We start from the raw sequence: 25858 nt of genomic DNA on the forward strand, positions 1-25858 counted from the left end.
AAAATGCCAACTGGGCTTTTTTTCCCCCAATCTGGAGTTCAAAAACTAGCCAGAAGCTGCTGCTGGTAAGAGCTAGATCACACGTGGCTGCAATAAACGGAGTGGAAGAAGCTGGGAACCACAACAGTTGTTTGCCCACTGATAAAAACTCTGCACAAACGTATTATTCAAATGTTGTTCATTCATCGCAATAGCTACTTCTTTGATTTTTTTGTACTTATCAGGGTTTAATCTCATGCACTACACTGCCACACATGGGAAAACTGATTCTGACCAGCGCAAAATAGCAAACAAGAGATCCACTTTCTATGCATAATAACAAACAGAGCTCACATAACTGCCTCAGAGGAAGATAAACAGTCTGTATTGACTTTCTAAACTAGTTCGGTTCGGGTAGACAACTGGGAGCTGCACATGTCCTTGTGCAGCAACTCTGCAGCTCTGACAACTTATAACATGTGTCACTTCACTGTGCAAGAAGAAGCAGGTTGTGTGTAGGGTCAAACACAATCAATGACGGGTTCCCCATCAGTACTCACATGCTGCCGCTCTGTCGGTATCACTCAAAGATGAGAATCCGCCGCCAAGTAACCGGACACCGAGTGTAAACAGTCGACTACTTCCAGTGTTTACAGGTTTGCTAACCTCACACACAGACACACACACTCACGCACACTCACGCACACACAGGAGGAAGGTGGGTTTATATGGACGCACCCACACTCTCATACACACGCGTGCGGAGAGTGACTTCGGGACACACGTTCTTGTCACACACACACACTCTCCTTCTCGGTGCCTCATATGAAGTAAAGCAGCTCCGAAGCTAGTTGCTAACAGTCTACGGCGGCTAACTGAGCTAGCAGCTGGCACCGTCCGTCTCCGTGCGGCGGATGTAGGAGTCTGCTGCTGCGCCTGCTTCTGCTGCTAATCTCCGTAAAGCGCTCATCACCGCTGGTCACATGACGCGCTGCGACACGCCCCCCTGAGCCCGCTCTCAGCCAATCAGAGACGAGGGCCTGGCAGCACACACCGAGCGGCACCATTTAAAGAGCTCGACACCAATGGCAACCACGCAGCATTACGTAATAACAGAGCAATAATGTAAAGCAACACAACGAAAATAATATATATATACATATAAACACAACCCCTTCACAGTGCTATAGTAAATAATGTTTAAAATGGGGCACTTTCTGAAAACGCTGGAGCAAAATTATGCCTGTTATTATTATTAGCAGATGTGTGATGGTGTTTTATTATTTAAATGCACAATGCCAGGGAAGTGAAATAAAATTGTCTTGTAAATGTATTTTTTTAAATAGTTATGTTGGAAATTTGCATTTTTTAAACATTTTAATATTAGCATACTTTTGCGATGTTGCAAGAATTAGAAGAAAATAAAAATAAAATGATAATAACAACAATAATAATAATATTGACAACAATAATAATAAAGTAACTTCTTCCAAAGTGCCTTAACTACAGGGGGAAAAGAAAAGATTAGTCCTCAGGAAGACCACTGAACAACAGAAGGTCACTAAGTTCAAACATAGGAAAAATGACCAGAGAAGCAAAAGTGTAGAAATAGAGCTGAACATGGAAAAAGATTATCAAAATGCATCAATAATTTAAAAAACAGATAAAATAATAAAATACATAGAACATAGAGGGGAAACCCTCAAACACAAGATTAAAAATAACAATAATAGTAGTAACAGTAAATTATTAAAATAAATGCATAAATAGGTATATAATTAAAGGCCCGAAGAAAACAAAAAGAACAATAAAATAATTAGTTAAAATATCAATTATACATTTAAAGTAGACAATAAAAATAATAAGATCACTAATAAAAATAAAAAGGATATTTATCATATCCAACAATGCTCCTATGATGTTAAACACAAACTTAAAAGTTGAAAACCCTAGTAAAACTTTGCAAAAGTTCTATGTATGCTAGGTGGAGCATTTAGAAGCTAAAGAGCCAGGAAGTTCCCTGGAGTGTTGGTGGAGACCAAAATAGAGCCAAAAGGAGAGAGGTTGCTGCGCTTAATTCTGTCAGCTTGCCAGAAACACAACTCCACATGAATACTAATGTACCTTATGCAACGCCTCCTACTCTTTCTGCATCAGCTAAAGAGATCTAATGTTAAATGGTGTATTTTACTTCGCAATTCATGCTGCAGAAAGTAGCAGTGGCAGCAGTTTGACGTGGTGCAGAAGGTTAAACTTGTGCACATTAGAGCTTAAAACAGAATTATCTACGAAACATTCTGCACGTACTTTCTGAACAAGGTTTGTTTGTTTCAGGTAGACACACAAGTTGTAAATGTCCTCTAACAACTGGGCAGCTTTGACGGTTCAACAAACTAAGTAGGTCAATATTTACCATCTCGCAAAAACGTGACAGTTTTCCACAGAAAAGCATACAGTGCAGCCCATGAAAAGTCCATTTAGCAATCGTAAATTAACAACAAATACATATTTGCAATGGGTTATGAAGCAGGAATGTATCAACAGAGAAAACTAAACTCAAACTAGATTGTTGTAATGATTGCTGCCATTTTTAGGATTAAAATTATGCAGTTTTCTTTCTTCTGTAGGCCTAATTATTTTAAATGACAAAAGACAAGTTTGACAAGTTAAAAAAAAAACTTTATTATATTATGTTTATACTCATGAAACATCAGTTTGTCCTCTTCCTACCTAAAAAGTTGGATAAAAGAAAACATAAAGACCGGTTTACACAGAGTGAAAGGAGAGAAAATCTGTGGATCAGGAAAACGGCTAAAAGGGACAGGATTTGATTACAGGCTCTTAAAATGGATCTTTGTTGTCCTGCTTTGTAAAGAGGACAATAGGCTGCTTTGCTTTTATCTCCAGAATCCTGCAACACACACAGATAAACCATGTGAGCACACTGAAATAAACCAATTCATTCATTACCTTCTTGGCTGTAGCATATAAATGCTGTGCAGTTTATTCCACACTGTAAAAAAATTAAAAATTCTCTAACACAAGAGTAAAAATCTGACAGCAAGGCCGCTAAAATGAAACGATAAAAACAGTAGAATTCTTTAACGTTCAAAAACTGTGAAAGTGACTGCAAATATCTCTAAGAAAATAACATATTTAGTGAATGTAAAGATAGTAAAACTATGTAATTTAAAGTCACATGGTGTAAAGAAAACTAATTAATTTTTGTAAAAATACAGAATTTTAATGTGAACATTTTCAGATTTACAGTTTTGTCTTTTTGTGTGATTTACTAAATATTATCTGTAAGTTAACAAAAAAAAAGGATTGTCCTTAAATTCAATCCTAAAACACATAATTTTTCTTGTAACAACAGCAAATATGTGCAAAGTAACAACATTTTTTGCCATTTTAACCCTCGTGTTGTCCTATAGGTCAAAACTGACCATTTAAAGTTTGAAAATGTGGAAAAATATATATATATTTTCACAGTGAAACTTCTGATGTCCACATTTTCAACATTTTTGGGGAAATTTTTAAACATTTTTTGGTGGAAAAAAAGAAATGTTAAAAAAAATTCTTTAAGAACATTCACAAAACAAAAAAATACCAGAAAATACCAAAAGTTTTACTGATATATATGTAATCACTTTAGATATTTTTAGAATTTTTTTGGAAATTTTTTTCATATTTTTGTAAATATTTACAAGAATTTTTTGCCAAATTTGATGATTTTTTTATTATTTTAAGGGAAACTTTTAAGGAATTATTGGAGTTTTCTTCCTAAAGTTTTTGCAAATTTTCTGAAATATGGCAAATTTTTTGCTAAGTTTTTGGATTTTTTCAGACAAGGAAACAATATTTTTTGGTGCCCGTAAATGAAGACAACAGGAGGGTGAAATACAAATAAAATCATAAAAGGGTCATTTTTCATCAGTTGGTTCAATATTTTTTACAGTTAAGTCGTTTTTTTTTTTTTTTGGTGAGTCTATCCTGATTTGAAATGGAAATATTCTTCTAAACCATACTAATATTTAGATATTTGGATGATAATCAATAGTTAAGTCAGGGAGAGGAGATCAAAAAGTAAATTTCTCCAGATTTTCTCCAAAGCTAAACCTGATTCATTTGTAAGCCTGCGTGTGTGTCTACATAGAGTCAGTGATGCGAGGACAAAACGTTCAGTAACGCACAGACGCAATTACATGCATGCTTCTGACATGTGTCCACACATACGCGATTGTTTCTCAACTCTTGTTTGTTCTCTTATCGGTTTGTGATAGCAGTCTGTGTGGATGACATTCCTGAGAGGACGTATTACACTCAGCCAGAATTATGGCCAAGGGGGAAAAATGAATGGTAGTGAATCGGACGTAATCTGCAGTTCAGTGATGTAGGACTGATTTTTTTTTGTGAATGTTCTTAAGAAACATTTTAACATTTCTTTTTTCCAACAAAAAATGTTCAAAGATGTCCAAAAAATGTTGAAAATGTGGAGATCAGAAGTTTCACTGTGAAAATATTTTTTTTTCCACATTTTCAAAGTTTAAAATGGCTCAATTTCACCTGCAGGATCAGGGTTAAACTTATTTTGAGTTTTCTTGTAAAATACAACTCAAAACAGGATGATTTCAAGATGGTTTGACTTATCAAGATATTTAAGATGCGTTGTCTTCAAACAAGTCCCTCCACCTTGCTGAAATGTCACTTGTTAAGAGAATTTATCCTAAATCAAGTGGGATGAGGCATTTTGACTAAAAATCAGACAAACAGACTTGGTAAGACTTTGAGTTTTTGCAGTGTTATCGTAGCCTTCCTCACACCTCCTTTAGAAGCAGAGAGCGTCCTTTAAGTCTCGCCAAGTGGGCCAAAATCAGAGTGCCAAAACTGTTACATCAGCGGCGCTGGTGCAGCTAGGGAACACCAGGCCCCGCTGAAGCAATTTTTACTGGGTCTCTATCCTCTGTAACAGACTCTTGATGTTAATTTTATTGTCATGCTGTGTGTCGGAGAGCTTGTTCAAATGTCAAAGAGCAGTTGCAGGACATCAGAATTTATCATCCAGGTGACCTTTCACTAAACAAGCTCGCTGCACAGCTACAGACACTGATTTCTAGTGTGCTAATCTAGTCCTGCTGCCTGAGTTTACAGCACTTTACCTGCAGCTGCTAATACTAAAAGTTTTTGCTTTGGCTTCCCTCTTCACTGTTCACTAAGTAGCAGCAGGATGGACAGACCTAAAGCGTTTATTTTACAGTAATGTGATGGTTCTGCTAACTATTACATAACAGAGTCCACCTTCCAACTGTGTCAATGACAGAGTCTGCCCCGGTGTGCATTATCTCAGGACTGATAAAAACTTTTAAGATTTAAACTCAAGTCCAAACATGCACCTGTTCGTCCGAAGAAGGGCAAAGCAACTTCTCGCACTTCCGCTTTTATGACAAAAGTGACACGACAGGGAAACGTTGTGCCAGCTGTCACCACACCGTAAAGTGACTTTGAATTGCTTCCTCTTTTCCAGTTCAGCTTTATTCGGGTCAATAAATAGCAGCTAATTTGCACTCTGAGAAGTCTTCACAGAATACGATGAAGACATGACAATTTTGCGACTATTTTAGGTGCATTAATGCGCCAAAAAAGAGCATCCTGGATGTCGTGCATGCAGCTTCCTATTACTTAACCCTCCTGTTCTCCTCATTTACAGGCACCATAAAATATTGTTTCCTCGTCTGAAAAAAATCCAAAAATTCAGCAAAAAAAATTCCCTAAATTTCTGTAAATTTGCAGAACCTTCAGGAAGAAAATTCCAATAATTCTTTAAAAGTTATATTGAAAAAAAATCACCTAAATTTGGCAAGAAAATTCTTGTAAATATATTTTTTTAAATGAGTAAAAATCTTCCAAAAAAATCCTAAAAATATCTAAAGTAATTACATATATATTAGTAAAACTTCTAAGATTTTCTTTAAGAACGTTCACAAAAAAAATCAAACCAAAAATTAACCAAAATCCAGTGAAATTTGCTGGATTTTGGTTGATTTTTGGGGGAATGTTCTTAAGAAACATTTTAACATTTCCTTTTTCCACCAAAAAATGTTCAAATATTTCCCAATAAATGATGAAAATGTGGACATCAGAAGTTTCACTGTGAAAATATATTCTTTTTTTCCACATTTTCAAACTATAAACCGGGTCAGTTTTGACCCGCAGGACGACACGAGGCTTAAGAGAGATAATTTATTCGACCAGAATGCACAGAAGCTACGATTGAGCCAACAGTCATACAACCGACCTATTAAATTCAGTTTTCTTGCTGCCCTTAATTCCTGTTTAGAATGTCATTTCCGTGCTTACTTCTGACTGTCTAAGCGTTGTTTTGTTGCTCATGCATTCCCGTGCATGTCACAACCTGACTGAAAAGGCTGTATTTATGTGCTGTTACCGCTCTGCCCTTTAAAAGATAGAAAAAGCATCCTGTGAGAGAAAATAGGGATGGGTTGCAGCGGGAGCACGAGCTCAGTCAACTGGCACAGAGCTGCTTGGCTATGAATAGGTGAATGCTCAGTAACCTCTCTGTTTAGTCTCCCCCCTCCTCCCTTCCTCTCTCCTTATTGGTCTGGTCTCCCTCTCCCCCTTTATCTACGTGCCTGTGCTTTCTTTCTCTCTTGAAAAAGTCCAACTTCAGACTCTGCTGGTTGCTTCTTATTTTACCTCCTCAGTGCAAAACAAGAGCAGATATTTGAAGTAAATGCTCGCTGACTCCCTCGTGTTTCGTATGTTTAGTGTGATAATATGTTGCATTGACAGTTTAGGGAGATTTCTGAAACAGTATCAAGAAAAGAGGACGCCGCTCCAGCCCATTTATTAACTAGAAACAGCTCACACTGTTTCACAGAGGTGGGAGGAGCAGCGCGAGAAGAATCTGTAAAAAAAAAAAAAAAAAAAAAACAGACATCAGACTGAAAAGAGGGCAGACAAACTGTGCTAGACACGTTGGACTTTTGTCAGGGGGAGGGAGTGTTGCAGGGGAGGAACCACTTTAAAGGCCATTGTTAGCTTTTATCAGGCGCATGATGGACCATCACCACAGAAACGTCAGATCGCAAAGGTGAGAACCTGAGAACCTGCTTATTCAGGTTGTTTTTTCCAAGGATGCATGGAAGGACAAATATAGCATGATGTTTGCATGAAGAAAGAAACATCAACTCTCTCACATGAACACAGCTAATCAGTGTCTTGGTAGTTGGAACTGTCATGAAGATATAAGATGAAAGAATACTCACCACCTTGAGAAATGCATGAGCTGCTGGATAGCAGCCTGTAAGTGACACAATCACTTGGGGGTGAATTATAGAACAGAAAGAACCTCACAGGAGTTGCAATATTTCTAAGATGAACAAGATTTACTCTGTTGAAAATAAAGGCCCCACAATAGGAAGTGATTGCATCAAACGTAGGAATAGTTTTTACTACTGAGGTTTTCCATACTTAACCCTCGTGTCGTCCTGCAGGTCAAAATTGACCCGGATTAAAGTTTGAAAATGTGGGGAAAAAAATACAGATTTTCACACATTTTCAACATGTTTGAGAAATCTTTGAACATTTTTTGGTGGAATAAAAGAAATGTTAAAAATGTTTCTAAGAATATTCACACACAAAAAAAAAGGTGTGCATTTTTTTGTGAATGTTCTTCGAGAAAATATTAGAAGTTTTACTGATATATATGTAATCACTATAGATATTTTTGGATTTTTTTGGAAGATTTTTACTCATTTTTTTGAAAATATTTACAAAAATTTTCTTGTCACATTTGGGGACTTTTTTATTTTCAAGGGAAACTTTTAAGGAGTTACTGGAATTTTCTGAAGGTTTTGAAATTTTCTGAAATTTGGGGAATTTTTTTGCTGAATTTTTGTGTATTTTATTTCTGTATTTTTTGCTGCCCATACATGAAGACAACAGGAGGATTAAGTGATCACAGGTTTTCTAACTTGTGTGTGTCAGTGACCACAGGTTTGAGGTCCTCACTTTTGTAATTTGGGAGCCTATATTTCCAGTACAGCTTTTCTAAAGTATTAGTTTTTGGATTGCTCATAAGATGAAGCAGATCGTATACACTCACAGTATTCAATTTTATTCTATAATGTACATGTGAATATAGAAGAAAGTACTTCTTATCAATTGATGTTTTTGTGTCAGTTTTGATTCATGTGTCCCGGTAAGTTTCATCTGCCTTTTTTGTCTTTGTACGTGTTTCTTAGCTGACCTGCAGCACACTACCCCTCCAAACACTCATAATGCCCCATTCCTGGCATCTTCCAGAACAGAATCACACACACAGCACGCACACAATTGCTGTAGTTAACCATCAACAGGACAATTCTGGGCACTCAGACAGCTGTAAGAGAGGAAATGTTCTCACAGGGTAAATATTAGTCCATTATGGTGTTATATCAAACCTTTCAACAAGATGTGTGTGTGCGTGTCAGTGTTTGTGGATCACAAATTCCCATCTTTCTAAGGCCCTGCTTGAATTTGAGACTGCTTGCCAATGAGCAACAACTTAGCTGAACTTGCTGAAAAATATTTACTTTATTTTTAGAAATATGCTTATTCCCTTTCCTGCAGTTAAATCAGTTCAGAGACCAATTCCTCTGTTATATTCATCTGTTAAATATGAAGCTAGAACCAGAAGTTGGTTGGCTTGGCTAAGCACAAGGTCTGGATAAGGGGAAGGTTGATGCTACAGGTACGCCTTCCTATACTAGTAACTCTAAGCCTACATGCTCTAAAGCTTATCTTGTCATCTTTTTAACATGTTAACACAATTAACATGTTATATATCCTGTTTAGCACCTGTAAACAAGCTCAGAAACATTAGAAACAGACATGCTGTTACAAATTTTATTCAAATGTAAAATGTATAATGAACATTTAAATATGTAACACATTTAAGTACAAAATTTACAACAAAAACTCATGAAAAATAATCAGCTCTTTCTTAAATTGTTCATAAAAAGCACTGAAGTTTGAATAAGAAACGAGTTTGATTTAAAATGCACAACTTGACGAGTCTCATACCTCAGGGATTGTAATGCTTGTAGAGAGGTGAACACTACTACCAGTCGATCGTCTCTTTTCCCGCCACTGTTCCTGCTCCTACATCCTCCTTTGCTGCTGCGCTGCAGTAGAACATAGCCTGGTTTGGAGGGTGTCCAAAGGAGCCCCACGACTGGTGGAAGGGCAAGACAGAGGTGGGCTCTGTTTGATTTGCGTCACTGCCGTCGATATTGGCGATTACATGAGAATTTGGAGGAGCGATGCTGTTGTATGTTACAGCTGTGCTGGGATCAAGGACACTGGCACCGGTAGGAGTGATGGGGTTGCTGCTTGTTACAGAGTTGTGGTCTGCGTTGCTGTTGTTGTTGGACGTCCCAGGGAGACCTGAGGGGGAAAATGTCAGAGCTGGAGCAGCTGGGGGTGGGAGCAGGTTGCTGGCCGGGGTTTGCATGAGGCTGGTGGGACAACTGAGGGCCAGACGCTGGGTGAGGAGCTGCTGCTGCAGCCGCCGGTCGGCCCAGTCCTCCTGAGGCTGCCGGTGGATCTTCATGTGGGCGTTACGGGACTTGATTTTATAGAACATTCTGGGGCAAGGAAAGAGGAAGACAGAAATGAAAAGAAGGGAAATCTAAACCATCTGTTGGCTCGCCCTGAAGCCAAACACACACAGAGAGTTCGTTTTAGGTTTTAGTACAACTGATCCTACTCACTTTCCGCACAGCTTACAGGGGAAGTAGCTGGCCAATGGGGGCACAGGAACCGCCTCCTCCAGTGTAAACCGTCTGCCCATTGGCTGACAGATGGGCGTCACCTATAGAAACAGGCCTACTTGTGAGCTAGCATGCTGTGATTGACTTGTTGAGCTGCATTCCACACTGGATAATCATGTAATGCATTTAAGTCATTACACAAGACAGCACAAATGCTCCAAATACACAGTATTATTTCCTTTGGGAAGCAGACTATGTTATTACTTTCTGTTCTTTGACATCAGGACTCTCAGAACTGATACAGGACAAAAACAACAAAAACGATTGAAAAAGAAGGACAACTAAAAGCAAAGTAACAGAAACACCCGGGGCATTAGTAGGATACCAGAATCCCTGCATCACATGTGACATTTTGATGAAAAAAGAAAACAGTTTCACCCAAATTCCTGAGGATTCTTACATGTTTCTGCTGCTCCAGTACTCCATCTCTGCTCTCTTCCTCCTTCTGCTTCTTCTGCTTGTCCAGGAGCTTTTTGCTCATGTAGTAAAACTCAACACATTGTCTCACTGTCTTAGTCCCCACCTGCAACGTACACACACACAGCATTCCTGATTGATGGCTCTGTACATCTGTAGTTACACTCTGCTGCCAGTCTTACATTCATACATAATCGATGTGTGTATGTATCTGTGTTTAAAAACAGATCTGTGCATTATTTGTTCATTCTATTTACCAAATTCTCTGTTACAGTCACAACTTGCCTGAAAATACCTGCAGAAAACCAAGCTGACACATTCAGTTACACCAAAACACAACACTGACATTTTTTCCAGCCCTTAATTGTGCCGGTGAATTTTCAAGTGTTGTTTTTGTGAAGTTGCAGCATGTAGTTGCCTTCACTTGGCATGAAGTGCTGATATTTTTGACAAAAGGTGCTGCAAAGCTACAAACCGGCCTGGGAATTTAGTTGCATTTCACAATGTGGCCAGTAACCACCATCTTTCAGAGGCTGTAAAGGGGATGGTAAAAAGTAAAGCAGCTGTTTCTGCTCTTGGTCTGCCAGCTGTCCCCTGAGTGTGTGCACTGAAATTAAACTGGTTTTGCTACAAAGCTCTGGTTCTGTAAATGGGAAACAATTCAAGTGGCTCAGATGGATCGACAAAACACTATTCTAGTGTCTTGTGTGCGTTCAAGCTCATGCACAGGTTAAGGAACTGAGGGGGACCGTAAATCTGATTCATGCTAACTAGCTAAATATGCTAGCTAAATGTGAAAAAATCCTTTTCCAGAATCACAGTTAGATAGAGTCATCATTCATGACAGAAACTGGTGAAAAATCAGAGTATTAACTGTGGTGTTTTTGCATCACTCAAACTGTAATTTTCTTCCCCTGCAGTTTGATGTGTCACTTCACTCCCACTGAAGCACACGGTGAGTCACCAAAAACTGAACAGGTACAGGCAAGAAAATGAGCACTTTGCCCAGTACACCTTAGGAACATAATACTTCACCTTTATGAAATGATGCAGCACAACACAGAACGCTTAGACCCAGTGATGAGCACAAAACACCGGCTGGAAAAAAGCTGAACTTCCTGTTTTTTATTCTATGTGTTGATTTCCACTTACACAAATAGGTACTTTTTGTTTTTCACAGTAGCATCTGATGACAAAATTCAAATATGTACCTTTTATGCCACTGCAAAGACAGATCAGAATCACATTAAATTAACCCTCATGCCAGCGTTAAAAAAAAAAGCATATTACCGTTTTCTCTATGAGTGAAAAGTTTTTTCCGTAAGTCCCAAGAGTTGCACTGAAGAGATTCCTTTCAGTGTCAGTCCAAAAATCACAGCCTACAGAGGGAAAAAGAGAAAAGGGGGGGGAGGGGAAACAATCAGAACAATGACAAGAAATACCACAAGGTCATCCTGAAATGTGTGATTTGCTGGGATGCAAATTAATGCAGCAGTAAATGTTACAAAACAAAGGAGATAAAGAGTCTGAGGACGCTCACTGTGCATTGTATAGATTGTCTAACAATGCAGGTGCCATGCATCTGTGCAAAGTTCCTGATCATGTGGAATTACATTCACTGAGCTGGTTAGTTTTCCTGATGCAGACGTCATTCAGGAGGGATCAGAGAGACAGGAGGTGTCTGTTAGCTTTGAAAACCTGAAGTGATTCAGAGCAACAAAGCCGGAGGGGGTCCTGGGACATGCCAGGAATCTGAGACATCTAAACATTGCTAAGCTGTTGTCAGGGGGCCCCAAACATGTAGCAGTAGCCCTGTCTGTGGGAATAAACTCACCTGACTGAACACTAGTACGCAGAACAAAGCATGCTCTGTATTTTACAGGGTTCTTGGTGGACTTACATGCACCGGAGAGAGACACAGCGGATGGCATGCGATGAAAGTGGAAGGAAATCTGGGCTTGTACAATGCCTTCTATTGTATGTAGAGTACAGTGGGAATGGTTTCTTCCTTGCTGACTCATATTTCTCACATGCACACAATCACAGAGCGTTGCAGAGAAACACTAGAGGTAAACATCTTTCACTGCAACACATTTCGCTTAATTTTTCTTCTCCTCTTATATCCCAAAGTCAGATATGACATAGTTATGGATACAAAAACATAAAGAAACACTATAATTAACCCTCCTGTTGTCACTGGATTTTGGTTGATTTTTTTCTGAATGTTCTTAAAGAAAATATTAAAAGTTTAAAAGCTTTTTAGGATATTTTTTTTGGAAGATTTTTGCTATTTTTTTGAAAATATTTACAAGAATTTTCTTGCCAAATTTGGGGATTTTTAAAAAAAAAAAAAACTTTTAACGGAATCTTCTAAGGAGTAATCGGAAGAAAACAATATTTTTTTGGTGCCCAGAAATGAGGACAACAGGAGGGTTAAAGTAGTGATTTCACTTTAAGATAGATAAAATAGCATGTATGTAAAGATAATGTATGAATCTTAAGTTCTTTTGGTCTTCAATTTGTAAACCAAGGCACACTCATATCACTCTGAATAAAAACCAAAGTTAAAGAGTTATGTGAAGTTTTAGGGAAGCCCAAGATTAAGAGTTACCAGAGTAGTGGTAGTCTCCTGTCGGTGAGGGCTGTGAGAACAACAGCATCTCCAGTGTGGCCTGAACAGGAGGGATGGAGGACGGAGAAAACAAACAGATGAGGCATGCAATGCAATTAACTGGATATGAAAGAGTGAGAGAGAAAGAGTGAGGATGCATGGAAGTGAGTAAAGATGGATGGAGGAATGATGAAAACCATGGAACGAATGTATAGTAACAGTAATGAAGAATAAAGAACGATAGTGTCACTGTTTACCATTGTGTTCCCCTGACAGTAGTGCAGACAGTGCAGGGCCAGCTCAGTATTACTGCCTCCTCCTGGTAGGCAGCTGGAACTACACATGGACAACAGCTTCTCCACTGCACATAAACATGAAAACATTGGCAGCTTTAGGTGTTAAAATAATACAGAGACGCTAAAATATTTAATATACTCCTGACATGTTTTTACTCCATGGGTTTGGGGAAGAAAACTTGTTCTGATGTGCCATCTACCTTGGTTTTGTAAGTGAGCATTCTCCTCCAGATTGTCCCACGGTTTCCAGAGCAACTGTTCCCGAGGAGTTTCATCCTGTGGTGACCACGCCGATGACCATCCGCCATCTCCAAAGTACGGAGGAAGATCTGCCTGGAAATCAGGACCCACATTGACGTGTCTGGAGAAGGAAACGGAGAGAAGAACAAAATGAGAGTAAAAACAGACATAAAAGACAACAGTATGAACTAGAAAGTAGCTGAAAGCCCATTGATATATTAGCACTTTCTTTATAAATAATGTTTGGGCTCAAGTTTGTATTAATCTTTTTGAGTTATATAAGCTTTTAATACATTCATGTTCAGCTAACAAACTGCACTGAGTTAGGGGAATTATGTTTGTCCTTACAATCAAAGATATTTTAAAATACTATTAATAGTAAAATCAATAGTCTTAACTGTGGGAAACAGTCATTGTAAAATGTTAAAATAGAGGGAGAAAAATTATCTCTACTTACATTAAATAACTGAGAAATTTGAGCTTAATAACACACAATGTTAATCTGCTGCAGTGACTAATATTATTATGTAACCCATGTCATCAAAGTAATGTTTGGAACTTAAATAGTTTATGCAAATCAGTGAATTAGATTTTCTTGTGTCTTGCAACCACACATTAAGTTAAGCGACAACAACAGCTCTCTTGAATTTGTCGTAATATTTATAGTTCTTTGAATCTATTATTCCAACAAAAGACAGGTATTTAGTCAACAGTTATAAAGGTTTTTCCTGCTTATTGGATTTTTTTTGCTCTCCCCAGGAAGACTTTCCATCACCAGTGCCAAAATGCGAGGAATAAAGAATCAAAAAAAGGTTTTCACCAGTTTTGTAGATCGCGGTTTCATTTACGCAACAAAATAGACATTTTTTTATTTATAAGATGATTAGAAATAACAAAAAAACATGTATTTCTGTCAAAAAGGTAAAAGATTCATTGCCTGCACTAAACATAGAGTGATCAAACTTACTGTTGTGTGTACTCAACCCCCAAAGACCAGTTCTGAGGCAGGGTAAACTCTCTGTAACTCTGTGGTCGCCTTAGCCTGCATCAGTTGTATTTTCACTCTGACTTTTACCAGTTACTTACAGTAACACACCACACGGCTCCTCGTCCTGTCCACTTGCTGTTTCTTCTTCTCTGTGATGGGAAGATGTCAGGGTCGAGTAGAGTCCTGTCCCTCTGCGCACTGGATTGAGGAGAGGCCGAGGAGTGTAGCGACCCCTCTTCTGACCTCTACTGGAGTGAAGGATGCTGGGAAATGGTGTTCCAGTGTAGACTGGAGTTGCTTGTTGCTGCCAGAACACACAGAATGAATATTTTAGACTGCTGTCACCACCATTCTTGGACTAAAACACACAAACAAGACAGGCAAATGTAGTTTGTACAAGTGAATCCCTAAAAGCTGTTATATTTAACATATTTTTTGGTGGCTTAGAGGCATCTTCACAGCTACATCTAACTCAAAGCTGAATTTCACCAACTCCAAATCTGTCTTATATGCACACTTTATCTGCTCTGCATGTCTAAAAATAAAAACCCAGACTAAGACTGTGGTTTTAGAAGCAGCAACGCACTTGGAGCTAACGTAATTTCTTGACAGTCAAGCATTTAGGCATCCGCCCACTGTGTCTGTCAGAGCAGCTTCTCCAAGTCGTTGCCTGCCTCCTCGCTAAACACTCTCCTGAGCTTTGCTGATGTGTGAACCTGGCAACGCCGCAGTGGAAATGTGACCTTTTGAAACACTGTGGTTGCTCATGCACAAAAGCACAAGTTTTAAAGTTATTATTATCATAATTAGTATTTATTTCAGTCTCAGTACTGTAATAAGACAGAAAACCTGAATTTTTACTCTTTTATTAGTCATAAAAAAATAAGTTTAACGTGTCCAAAAAGGTTAGGTTAAGTAAAGATATAAAGAAACCGACAAGATCAAGAGCCTGCTGTTGACTATGTTCAGCAGTTTAGTATAGCTTGTAAATGATAGCATCCTAATATGCATGCACTAAGCAATAATTTGTCTATTACGCAAAGCATTAGAAAATATTGGAATATTTTCTGCATAGTTAAAATTATATTAATCATCATCTGAGGACTCATTTCAAATGTATTCTCACATCCTTGCAACCAGAATAATGTTGATTTTTTTATAAAGCTGGACCTCACAGAATTCCTATTGTTGTTCTTTTCTCACATTCTGCAAGTGAACCAGAATCTTTCCATAAAAGTGGAATACTGTACCGGTAGATGTGTTTGGTTTAGACTGGCAGGTCCATTCTTTACTTTTTGGGTCGTCACGTAAGGAGATTTCTTTTCTGCTGCCTCATGATGTTGCCCAGAGAGGAGAGACGCATGAGGGGGAAGATGGAAAGAGGTAAGAAGGGATGAACCACTGGAGGGGCACTGGAGGGCTCTGGATGGATGGAGGGATGAACGATGGGACGGGGAAGTGAGGAACGATGATTCAGGACACTGCAGGATGTCACGTGTGGCTGGAAAAAAGAGAAATTGGGGAAAATTAAAAGTAGAGGACAAAAAAAGTAATGCTCACTGTAAAAGCAGCTTTTAACACCGTGAATGCTCCATAATTTACTGTTTGGTCTGATTGTCTCATTCTGTGTCAAATGGAGCTAATTAGAAAGTCTGAAGCATCACTATGACCTGTGCAAATGACTTTCTTCATCCTTTCATTACGTGCAGAATTCCCTCAAGCATATTGATTTAACTAGACCTGCTTTAGCGTATTAACTAGTTACTATGCTGGTTGTGACATTTTTGAGTTTATTATACAACTCGGTTCAGTGTCATAGGTTTTGTGGGTTTTGTTTTGTGATCTATTTAATCAGTTAATGCTGTTTTATGTGATTCTGAATGTAAAGATGTGTATCTGGGCAGTTACATATATTTTTCCTCAGTAAATTTATGATTTTAACATTTATTTTAATTGAAGCTGATTTATTATAGACTCTTTTTGGGGGCATTTTATGGCTCGTGAAGTTGTGAATCAAACGTTAGAAGTGTTTTCTATCTTAAGCTGTGCGTCTTATCCATTTTACAATTTTTTTTTAGTTTTTGCATGACACCAGCCATGATCAATTCTTGTTAAAACTCACATATGAAACCAAGTACAAATACACTAATTCTCAACGTATTGCATGCTGGTTGAGACAAGTCAACATTTCAATTTCCAAATGATGTAAAACTGCGCAAAAGCTGTCAGTTAAATGTCTTAGCTTGTGAAAATGTGATGAGTGAAACTGTCATTTACATAGGGGAAATGGGAAACTTCACAATCACACCTTCTAAAACCCACATGTCCCGTAAATTTACATGTGGGTATTAACCTGTGGTTTTAGCAAAGGGGGGAAAATAAAGTTCATATGAATAATTTCATGTTTAACAGTTCAGTTTCCAACATACGAGAAGTTTTCATCTTCTTCTTACTATCATTCTTTCATTCACAAAAGTGCATATGTGCCGCCGTACCTGCGATGTGTCCGTAGTCATCACCGTGGGAGGATCTGCTGGGGTCGCTGCTGGAGTCCTCTGATGACTGGGGGAAGCAATGTGACAGCAGCGGAAACTTCAAGATCATCCCAGAAGGCACAGACTGAAGGCGGGGCGTGAAAAACTGAAGCGTGCCAAGAGATTCTCCCTGAGAAGCTGCATGTCCGATGCTCCCGAACGCACCGGGAGAGTCCATTTTTGAGGGCGAGTGGGACGGGGGAGGTAAAGGTGTGGGAGGAGGACTGAGAACTGAAGACATGAGGTGAGATGATGTGGGAGGAGACGGGAAAGACGGGTGTGAAGGATGAGCGGGGGAGGAAGAGGAGGAGGGAGGCTGGTAGGAGTCCGAGTCAAAAGCACAGCTTTGCCTCGACTTGATCAGTCCAGGGGTTTCTCCTCTTCCTCCTCCAAATTCCCACATTTGTCCAGAGGTATCTCCACCGGGAATCACAGGGAATTTTCGCTTCCGCTGGGGGTGGAAAGCCTCAGAGAAGGAGTCCAGTTTCTGAGTGTACGTCCTGCTGTTGATGCTAATATGGGATCTCTGTGATGGATACCCTGAGGCCAAAGAGTGGCTGTCTGCTGCTACTCTCCACCTGTTTTCCTCCTGACTCAAGGGAGAAACACTGAGCCATGGAGCCTCAACCTCTGCTCGTTGAAGCTGATCCTCACCTGAGCCACAGCTGGACCCATAATCTTCTTCTCCTCCTAAATAGTTGTCACTCACCCTTGAATCTGTCCTGCAGTAATCTACATTGCTGTCATTAAAGCTTCCTCCTCCGCTCCTATTGCAGTAATTAGTTTGTTTCATAAAGTGGCTCAAGTTTGCCTCCCTGTTGTAAAGTGATTCACTTTTAGCCTCACAGCTAGCGTGGCTGTAATTATTATAGTTTGGTCTGACTCTACGCCTCGCTCCTTCCTCACAGTTCATCATGTAAAAAACCTCATTTGTGTTACCGTTGCAGTCATTTTTACCATGAAAATCCTCTGCGGGGCTTTCACAGCTCTCCCCATCATCCCAAGCTTCTTTTTTGATGCTGCTATACCAAGTGTCATCAAAATGGCCGCCGAGGCCGCCGTCTCCATCGAGATGGCCTCCTAAACTCGCATCTCCATCCAAGCTGCTCGTACTCGTGTTTAAGTAAACTCTGTCGCCTCCACTGCTCGTCCTTCTTGGCCCAGAAGTGGAGTTTGATGTCAAGAATGAGGTGGTGGATTCTTCCCCTCTACTCCCAAACTGCTCCAGAGGATCCTGGGGGGGCTGAGAGGACAGGTATCCCCCTTCTGAGCTCTGAAAGCTGGGCAGGGCGATGGGAAAGGATGGGCGGCGGTGGTGGTGGTGGAGGTTGGAGAAGGATTGTGTGGATGAACGATCCTCCATGATGGCTCATTGGGTTTTGGTGGAGAGCCTGCAAGAGATAGAAGCAGAACATGAATGTGATAAAAAATACTCAACAACACTATTAGTTAGTAGCAACAATTTAAACAAGAACTTAAATCCAGTTTTTTATAACTGTTTCCCGATGTTTGGCCTTCATACATAGGCTTACAAATTTGAGCTGCTTTAAATATGTGACTCATTAGCTTCTGTGCTGTCAGACAATCAGCTTCATCAAATAAAAGAGATCAAAGAATGACCTACATTACAGCTCATGTTATCGCAGCTATCATCACTTCTGGCTCTCTCTCAAGTAAGCAATGCAGTGTTTGAAATTATTTGCAGCGAAGTTGTGTCATTTAAGTGGACTTAGAGTTTAATGAAAAACGGGTCACACAGTGTAACGCAAAACCAACATGTGATCTTCTATCAGCAATAACTCTTTACGCTGTAACACTATTTTCTAATGACTGTGAAAATGTAGTTCGGTTAAAATAGACTTGCTTCAGATCACAAGTTGTCACATCTTACATGAATAAACACAGGGAAGTAAACTCAGACTAGTAAATAAAGTGAACAATTCATGACACGTAACGCCACACGTCTATAAAATGCAGATTTAAAGCCTTTTAAATTCCAAATCAAGCACCTGTTAGCAGTTTTGAACAATCCTATCCGCCCATTATAACTGGCATGTTGTGCTGTTAAAAATGTATGTAAAAGTTTAAACAAACACGCACAAACACAGGCTTGAAATAATGCACCAGGAGAAAGCAAACAGCTAAGAGACAAAAAGGCAACGTATGAATAAACTTGAATCATGAAACAACATCGTCAGTTGATTCTGTTACTCTTTTATCGCTGCTCCCCAAGCAAATTTCTTTCAGAATAAATAAATATAGCTTGCAGATTTTAACTGTTTTCATTTCTGTGCACTGAAACATGTGACCGATTAGATTCTATGTTACTGTAGGATAATCTTGAATGCATTAAAAAAAAAACACAACGAACAAACAACATTTTTGAGTCTCTCTCTCACGTTACATATTTACGAGGCATTTTTGGAAATTTTTGCAGCCATCACATTTGAAATATTAGCAAAATATTTTACCTGGGCGGCACATAAAATAATGACAAAGTGAAAATTTTGCAGCAGTAACATAGCTCAGTCATTCTAATTGTCCCAAAGAATCTAAAGGGTCACAGAGTTTGATGCACCGATGTGACCCTTCATCAACTATCACTCACTCTTTTGTAGCTCTGTTTTCTAAAGAAAGGTATAAAGAAGTCATTAAGTGTAGGATAAAATAAATTTGATTTGCTTTAATTAATAATAGAATGCACAACTCATGTCAACAAATGCTGTACGTCTATAGCATGCAGGTTTAAAGCTTTGGCGCATTTATAGAGCTCCGGTTAGCAGTCTTTTAGCATGTTAGCATTGCCGTTATGCATTTGTGCAACAACAGCATACCATTTAGTTATGTTTGGCATCTTCAAACTAATGAAAAAACAAGTAAGCAAATTATCGGATTGAATTGTAAATGTTGTAAATGCAACATAGTCACAAAGAGAAGACAACTTTTGAAGCAATCACGAGAAAAACAAAACTTCTTCACTGTCTAAAAAGTTAAAAACTCAGATATTTACTCTGGGCTTCGTTAAATCTTTAACTCTTCACTGGTGTTTCTTCTTCTTTCTGCCTTGAAACCACACTTTGCTCTAAATAGGACACAGCATGAGTCACAAAGAGAAAGAGCGAAGTAAGACGAGATGAAGAGACAAATACACTGTACACGTTTTGAGGTTTAGTTTTTTCTTTTACCAGTCATTGCCGCTTAATTTCCTTTTGACGCATGTTCGTCCGCTGTTCTTCATGCTTTCTTATTGCTCCCTCGACTCCTCTCATCATTATTCTTTCTGACTCTTTGTCACTCCACCGTCGTGTTTGTCTAATTATGTCGCCCTTCAGATTTTCTCACATCGTCCTTCCTATTTCTGTGTGTCTCTCTCTCTCTCTCTCTCTTTACTGTGCATCCTTTGACAGCAGCACACACACACACTGTCTGTCACACATACAGCGAAATGGACACACACACAGCTAGACCGCACACACACGCACACACGCACACACGCACACACAGACACACACACTTAAGTGCGGCTACTCACTGAAACACACGTACACAAACACACACTGACTTTCGCACTCACACTTGCAGGTGTCAAAGAGGACCAGCGGGTAGTGATGTTGCCTCTCTGCCTTTTCGTCGTCGTGGTAACCACATCCTGAGGAAACAAACGCTGATGGATCTCCCTCCTTTCAGCTATCTTTATCTCTCTGCCCCCCTCCTCCATCTCCCTGTCTCTCTTTCCGTCTCTTTGCCCGTCCTTATCGCTCTTTCTGTCGCATTTTCTCACCGAGCACCCAACTTTGTTGTCTCTTGGCCTGACTTTCTTCTTCTGCTTGCTTTCATTCTATTCATCTCCATGCTTTCCTTTCTCTTTGTCAGTTCATTTGCTGTCTGTTCTGCTCTGATGTCCCGACTCTTTTCTAGAAATCTACTCCCTTTTTCTGCAACACATTTAGCACACAGTTTGTATTTATAAAGCAGTACTAGGTTTGACCTCACTGAAGTTATTTGTAACCCTAAAAGTGATTATAAATGTCTTTCCTGTTCATGTGATGTGTTCCTCCATGTGTGTCTGTACGTGCACGCACATCATCTTTGTGTAGCTACATACAGTACATTTTGTGTGTGAGAGTGCGTGTGCAGAGGCGGTAGCATATAGATGTTTACCAGATCAAGATTCTCCGGCTGAGTCAGCTGACAGGACGTGAGAGAGAATGAAACAGGAAGAAAGACGGCGACAAACGATGGTTCAGGGAACCCTCTAAACACCCTGCAGCCCCACCCACTCTCCCACCCACTCACCCACCACACACACACATGCACGCACGCACACACACATCTACGGTGCGCACTTTATGCATGCTAATTTGCCATTTTCTGTCTCGTTATGTCATATAGTGGGATTAAAACACCTACTCGCACCTGCACAACCTCAAACATGAACCGCTGACAAGTCCACAAGTGTGTGAGCAACTACGATTACCTGACACACACACACACACACACACACACTGGGATGTTATTACTGACAAGACAGGGAGCAATTGAACATCTTAGACTACTTTAAACCTTAAAGATAATTTTCTGTTATCACCCTGCATCTAAACGGACTCATTTATCGTACTACAATGTAAAAAATACAGCATTAATGGTACAAAAGTTTGTGATTTGTGTCATTCAAGTCATGCTAGGCCTAACTGCGACACACACTTTTGATATTTGGGTTGAAAGAAAAAACAGAAGGAAAGAAATTCATAGATTTTTCTGGGCATCTCATTTATGGACAGAAATAGAAACTGAATTTGAATCATTTATATTTGAATTTGAATTACGCAGCTTGAAAAATTGTAATAATTTGAATTTTTAAGATTGAATTTGTTGAATAAACATTTTTGACACAGAGAGGTGATGTCTCTTTCCCTTTCCAATAAAGAACATAAAGCTAATTCTTATTCTCTATATTGCATGCAATATTAAGTTTACTTGGAACACAGCTAAGTGGTAGTTTACTCATTTTAAATAATAAGAGGACACTTGCATAAAATAATGTATAGAATCTAGCACAATAGAAATACACAACTAGAGTGTCAGGGCCTGCCAAATGTGCGTATGCTACTCGTGTAATTGTAGTTAATTACTTTATGCATCTGGAAAACTGCAGCTGAACTGCATCGTGCAAATCTGGGACACGAATATCTTTCTGGTAACATAAACTAATCAAAACTGTTGTTAAATAATAACGTCCCGAGCTGCCCATCCGATCCTGTCACCTGTCAAATTTGCAGGCTGTGATTTGCAAAATAAAATCTAAATTTCTCACTTAAAATGGCTCTCATTAAAAACCAAAAACTGTCCTCGTGGCACACAAACGCAAATGAGACAAGTTAAGACTCATAAACTGACGTGCACGTTGCAGATGACAATCATTAGCGAAGCGTGACGCTGCCACTTCTTGTGATCTTGTGTTTCTAAATCACTTTTGCGACAACAATATATTCCATCAATTCATTTTGGATCTTTTAACCCTATGAACCCCAAAACAGGTCGCTGAGTTTCAAAGACATGTTGTTTATTCCACCGATTACGGAGACAAGAAACTGTAAAAACGGAAAGAATTTTCAACTTTCTTTTCCGTACCATAAACGTTGTCTAATCTGAGCTCAAAATAGCACCAAAAATACCCTTTCCAACAAATTCTGTAAATAACAAACAAACATTTGCGCTCATCTGTGCAGCCGTGAAGCCATGACTGACTTTACTGCAACCAACAGTCACACAACAGAAATGAAGGTACTTTTTGGCTGAGTTCACCCAGAGCAGAATGGAAACAAAATATAATTACTAGTGGAAAAACATCTGTGCTATGTAGGGTCGCCTTTCTTTCTTTCTTTGATTTTTTAATAGCATAATATGTACGGTACTTTGATATATCGCAGAAAAGAGTTTTGAGTTCTCTCGACCTCTCGTCATGGTTGCGCTGTGTCCATAGAAGTGCAAAGCTTTATACTGCTGTGAAAATTTTGTAAAAATGTGACAGAAACTGCCGGGGGAAGACGTAAGATTCACAAACTGAGTGACAATTTGTGGATGAAAATAATTTGTGAAACGTGATGCTGGTGCTTCCTGTGATTGTGTGCTTCTAAATCACTTCTGTGAAATGATTTGGATGAAGAAAATCTTTAAACATGAATATTAATCCATTTTGAAAGCCTAAAAACAACCGTTGGAGAGATATATGACAAAAAAATAGCAGGAATAAGTAGTGCATGGGATCATTTTCTCATGCAATGCAACAATGAGAAGTTTATCTGTGTCACCGATCACCTACACATAGTGTGTAGGTGATCATGTTAATGCTGAGGTCACTTGTACAGTGCGACTGTACGTCGTAACTGGAAACCTCAATATTAACATGCATAATAAGTAATGTGGTCTCTAGACAGGCTGTGTCGGACAGAATAACCTCATTGATGGCATGTTTGATAGCTTTATCAACATTTAATTTCTAGATTACATAATTCTCTTTGCAGCAAATTAGATTTTCTTGATAATACCTTGATTTCATGCAACTTTTCTCAATGTAGAGGATCAATAGTGAGCATAAAGACTTTGTAGTATAGGTTATTGGGGCTGTGGTAAGCCATCGAGAACTAGGAAGACGAATAATGCCCTATTTTGTCTCTTAACGCTTTCTTCAAAACAACAAGCCGTTGACTACAGCCTGTAAGGGAAATTCTGCTGCTTCAGAACATACAAAATTAATCAGATATGTAAAGCATGTACACTGGAAGGCATATGTGCTCATCTAACACGGCTCTTGCTTAGCTGAATTCAAGAAAAATCCTTTTATCCAGCTCATAAAAAGTTTATCTTGTATTTCAGATAGAATGTGCAGAGAATTTGATGCACTGCAAAAATGTATGTAAGTTAAACTAAGTAAAAGAAGAAAGGAATACATATACATTTTGAAACGAAGCCCTTTAAATGTTTTATGGCAAAGCTCAGTCTTGCATCCAAGTACGGCTCTTCTTAAACATTTTCGGTCTTCAGCACTTCCTCACATTGTCTCTTGTGTATGCAAATTTGCATACGTTCATGTTTGCGTGTGCTCGAAAGCCTTAAAACAAAAAACAGAATGAAAAATGTGTGAATGAAAGGTTGTGAGAGGATGGAAGGGGAGTGCGGAGGAGTGTGCATGGGGGAGATGCTTCTCTAGTTTTCTCTCAAATTCGCCAAAAAAAACCTGCGGGAGCAGAGGAGGGGGAAAGAGACGAGCACTTCTGGACTTTTTTTTTTGTGTTCTCCGAGTCGTCTCTCCTTCTGTCTTCGTCACTGACACAAGAAGTGATGAACGGCAGAAACAGAACAGATGAGTAAAATTAAAGCCACAAATAACACGAAACATGATATGTCTTATTGTATGTTTCACTGTTGCTTTCTTTGTGTATTTTTTGCAATGTACTTTTATTGTGACTTATTGTCGTATGTATCACTGTTATGTCTTTTTTCATTTTTTTTGACTTTTTGTCTCGGGACTGCGGATGTAAATTAGCATTGTTGCTATAATCCGGCATATTTATGTCCATTCCTGTATAAATAGATGTTCATTAAGGTGCGCTGTCCCTACCAAATAAAGAAATAAATACACACTGAGTATCAAAAAAACATCCAACAAAGCATTTATTGAAGCTTTTAGACTATCAGCAGTGAAACAATTATGCAAATATGCTTGTGAAATACGCTCCCTCCCCATCGGTAGCCGTGTTGCTTTGTGACGACGCTCCGCGCATTCGCTAGATGTATAATGGACGGTACGAGAAAGTGTAGCATCACCCAAAAGCATGACAGTGTACTTAATATACTGAACACACAGAAGCGAAACCGATGCAAAACAGCTTGTCATGGAAGATGTATGTGTGAGAAATTATTTACTCAAAATGCTCGATGTCTCCTTTAATGGAGTCTTACAGAAGGAATAAACATAAAGGCATCGCAATGGGAGAAAGCCAAGGGAAAGACAGTATATTTGTCAAAATGATGATCCTGTGTTAAAAGTTTACGTAAAAAAAAACATAAAAAGTATCTCAAACACAGCGTTTAAAGCAATGCTAAACAGTCGAGTATCCTTCTATGGTAGACATTACAGTGCTTCATTTATCTCTACTGCACATTCATGTAAAATTTGTGCAAAGATTCGCCATCATAACTTCTGAACATTGTCCAATACGATGTGATATAACACGATGTCACTGTCAGATTAACCTGAAATTAAGTTTGCATCTTTAAGGCCAACCTTATTTAAAGGAGGTAAATACACATTGACACATGCATCAACAACCAAAAACAAATCAGCTGTTTACAAATGCACGTAGACAGAACTTTTTACAGTACGAAAATCTCATTTGCCAATGAAGTGATCCTGTAAAGCATCAGAACACATTAGTGTACAAAGGAGCTCCTCAGCCTAGAGCTGCAAAAAAGCGGGAACGCAGAATTACTGTTTCAGTCATGTACAGCAGATGTGCAGAAAAACTTGCAGGAAAATTCCAAAACCACTACACTGATATTTTATGTCTTTCAAGTCAAAAATAATAAGGTTGGAAATATGACATATATTCCTTAGCCGGCGAACCCTCCGTGCACTTCTGGAGGAATAAAAGCCGCCTAAAAATCACATGACAGCTTGACAAATGCTTAAAAACAAGATCAGAGGCCAGAAAATGTTCAGAGACCCCGCCGTGCGCTCATGTGCCTGCAGTGCTACACACTTCTAAAGACTACTACACACTTCTTTCATGTAAAATTTGTGATTTCTGCTGCTGCACAGGAGAAACTATCAAAAAGCACTTGACTATTGAAGACTGAACACAATAATTACAGTGCAGTGTGTCATTCATTTCAGCTTCGAAGCAAGTCTTGCCACAAGCGAACGTCAAAGAGAGTGTGTCGGTTTCAAATAATAGAGC

The 25858-nt window shown here is 39.0% G+C and overlaps 2 protein-coding genes across 2 annotated transcripts in view; both read right to left on the reverse strand.

The window, feature by feature from the left end:
* Positions 1-25858, reverse strand: part of LOC110962536 (pyruvate carboxylase, mitochondrial) — a 627844-nt gene that overhangs the window by 328311 nt on the left and 273675 nt on the right.
* Positions 8873-20368, reverse strand: LOC110962559 (uncharacterized). The gene is made up of 11 exons (XM_022210561.2): positions 20084-20368; positions 16860-18289; positions 15615-15865; positions 14463-14668; positions 13337-13497; positions 13098-13201; positions 12841-12901; positions 11520-11608; positions 10213-10335; positions 9753-9853; positions 8873-9626 (listed from the first exon to the last, which is right to left on the reverse strand). Exons 2-11 carry the CDS (start codon positions 18259-18261, stop codon positions 9101-9103), a joined length of 3024 nt encoding a protein of 1007 aa, XP_022066253.2. The 5' UTR covers positions 18262-18289; positions 20084-20368; the 3' UTR covers positions 8873-9100.

The sequence above is a fragment of the Acanthochromis polyacanthus genome, chromosome 23 (assembly GCF_021347895.1).
Source record: "Acanthochromis polyacanthus isolate Apoly-LR-REF ecotype Palm Island chromosome 23, KAUST_Apoly_ChrSc, whole genome shotgun sequence".
NCBI classification, from domain to species: domain Eukaryota; kingdom Metazoa; phylum Chordata; class Actinopteri; family Pomacentridae; genus Acanthochromis; species Acanthochromis polyacanthus.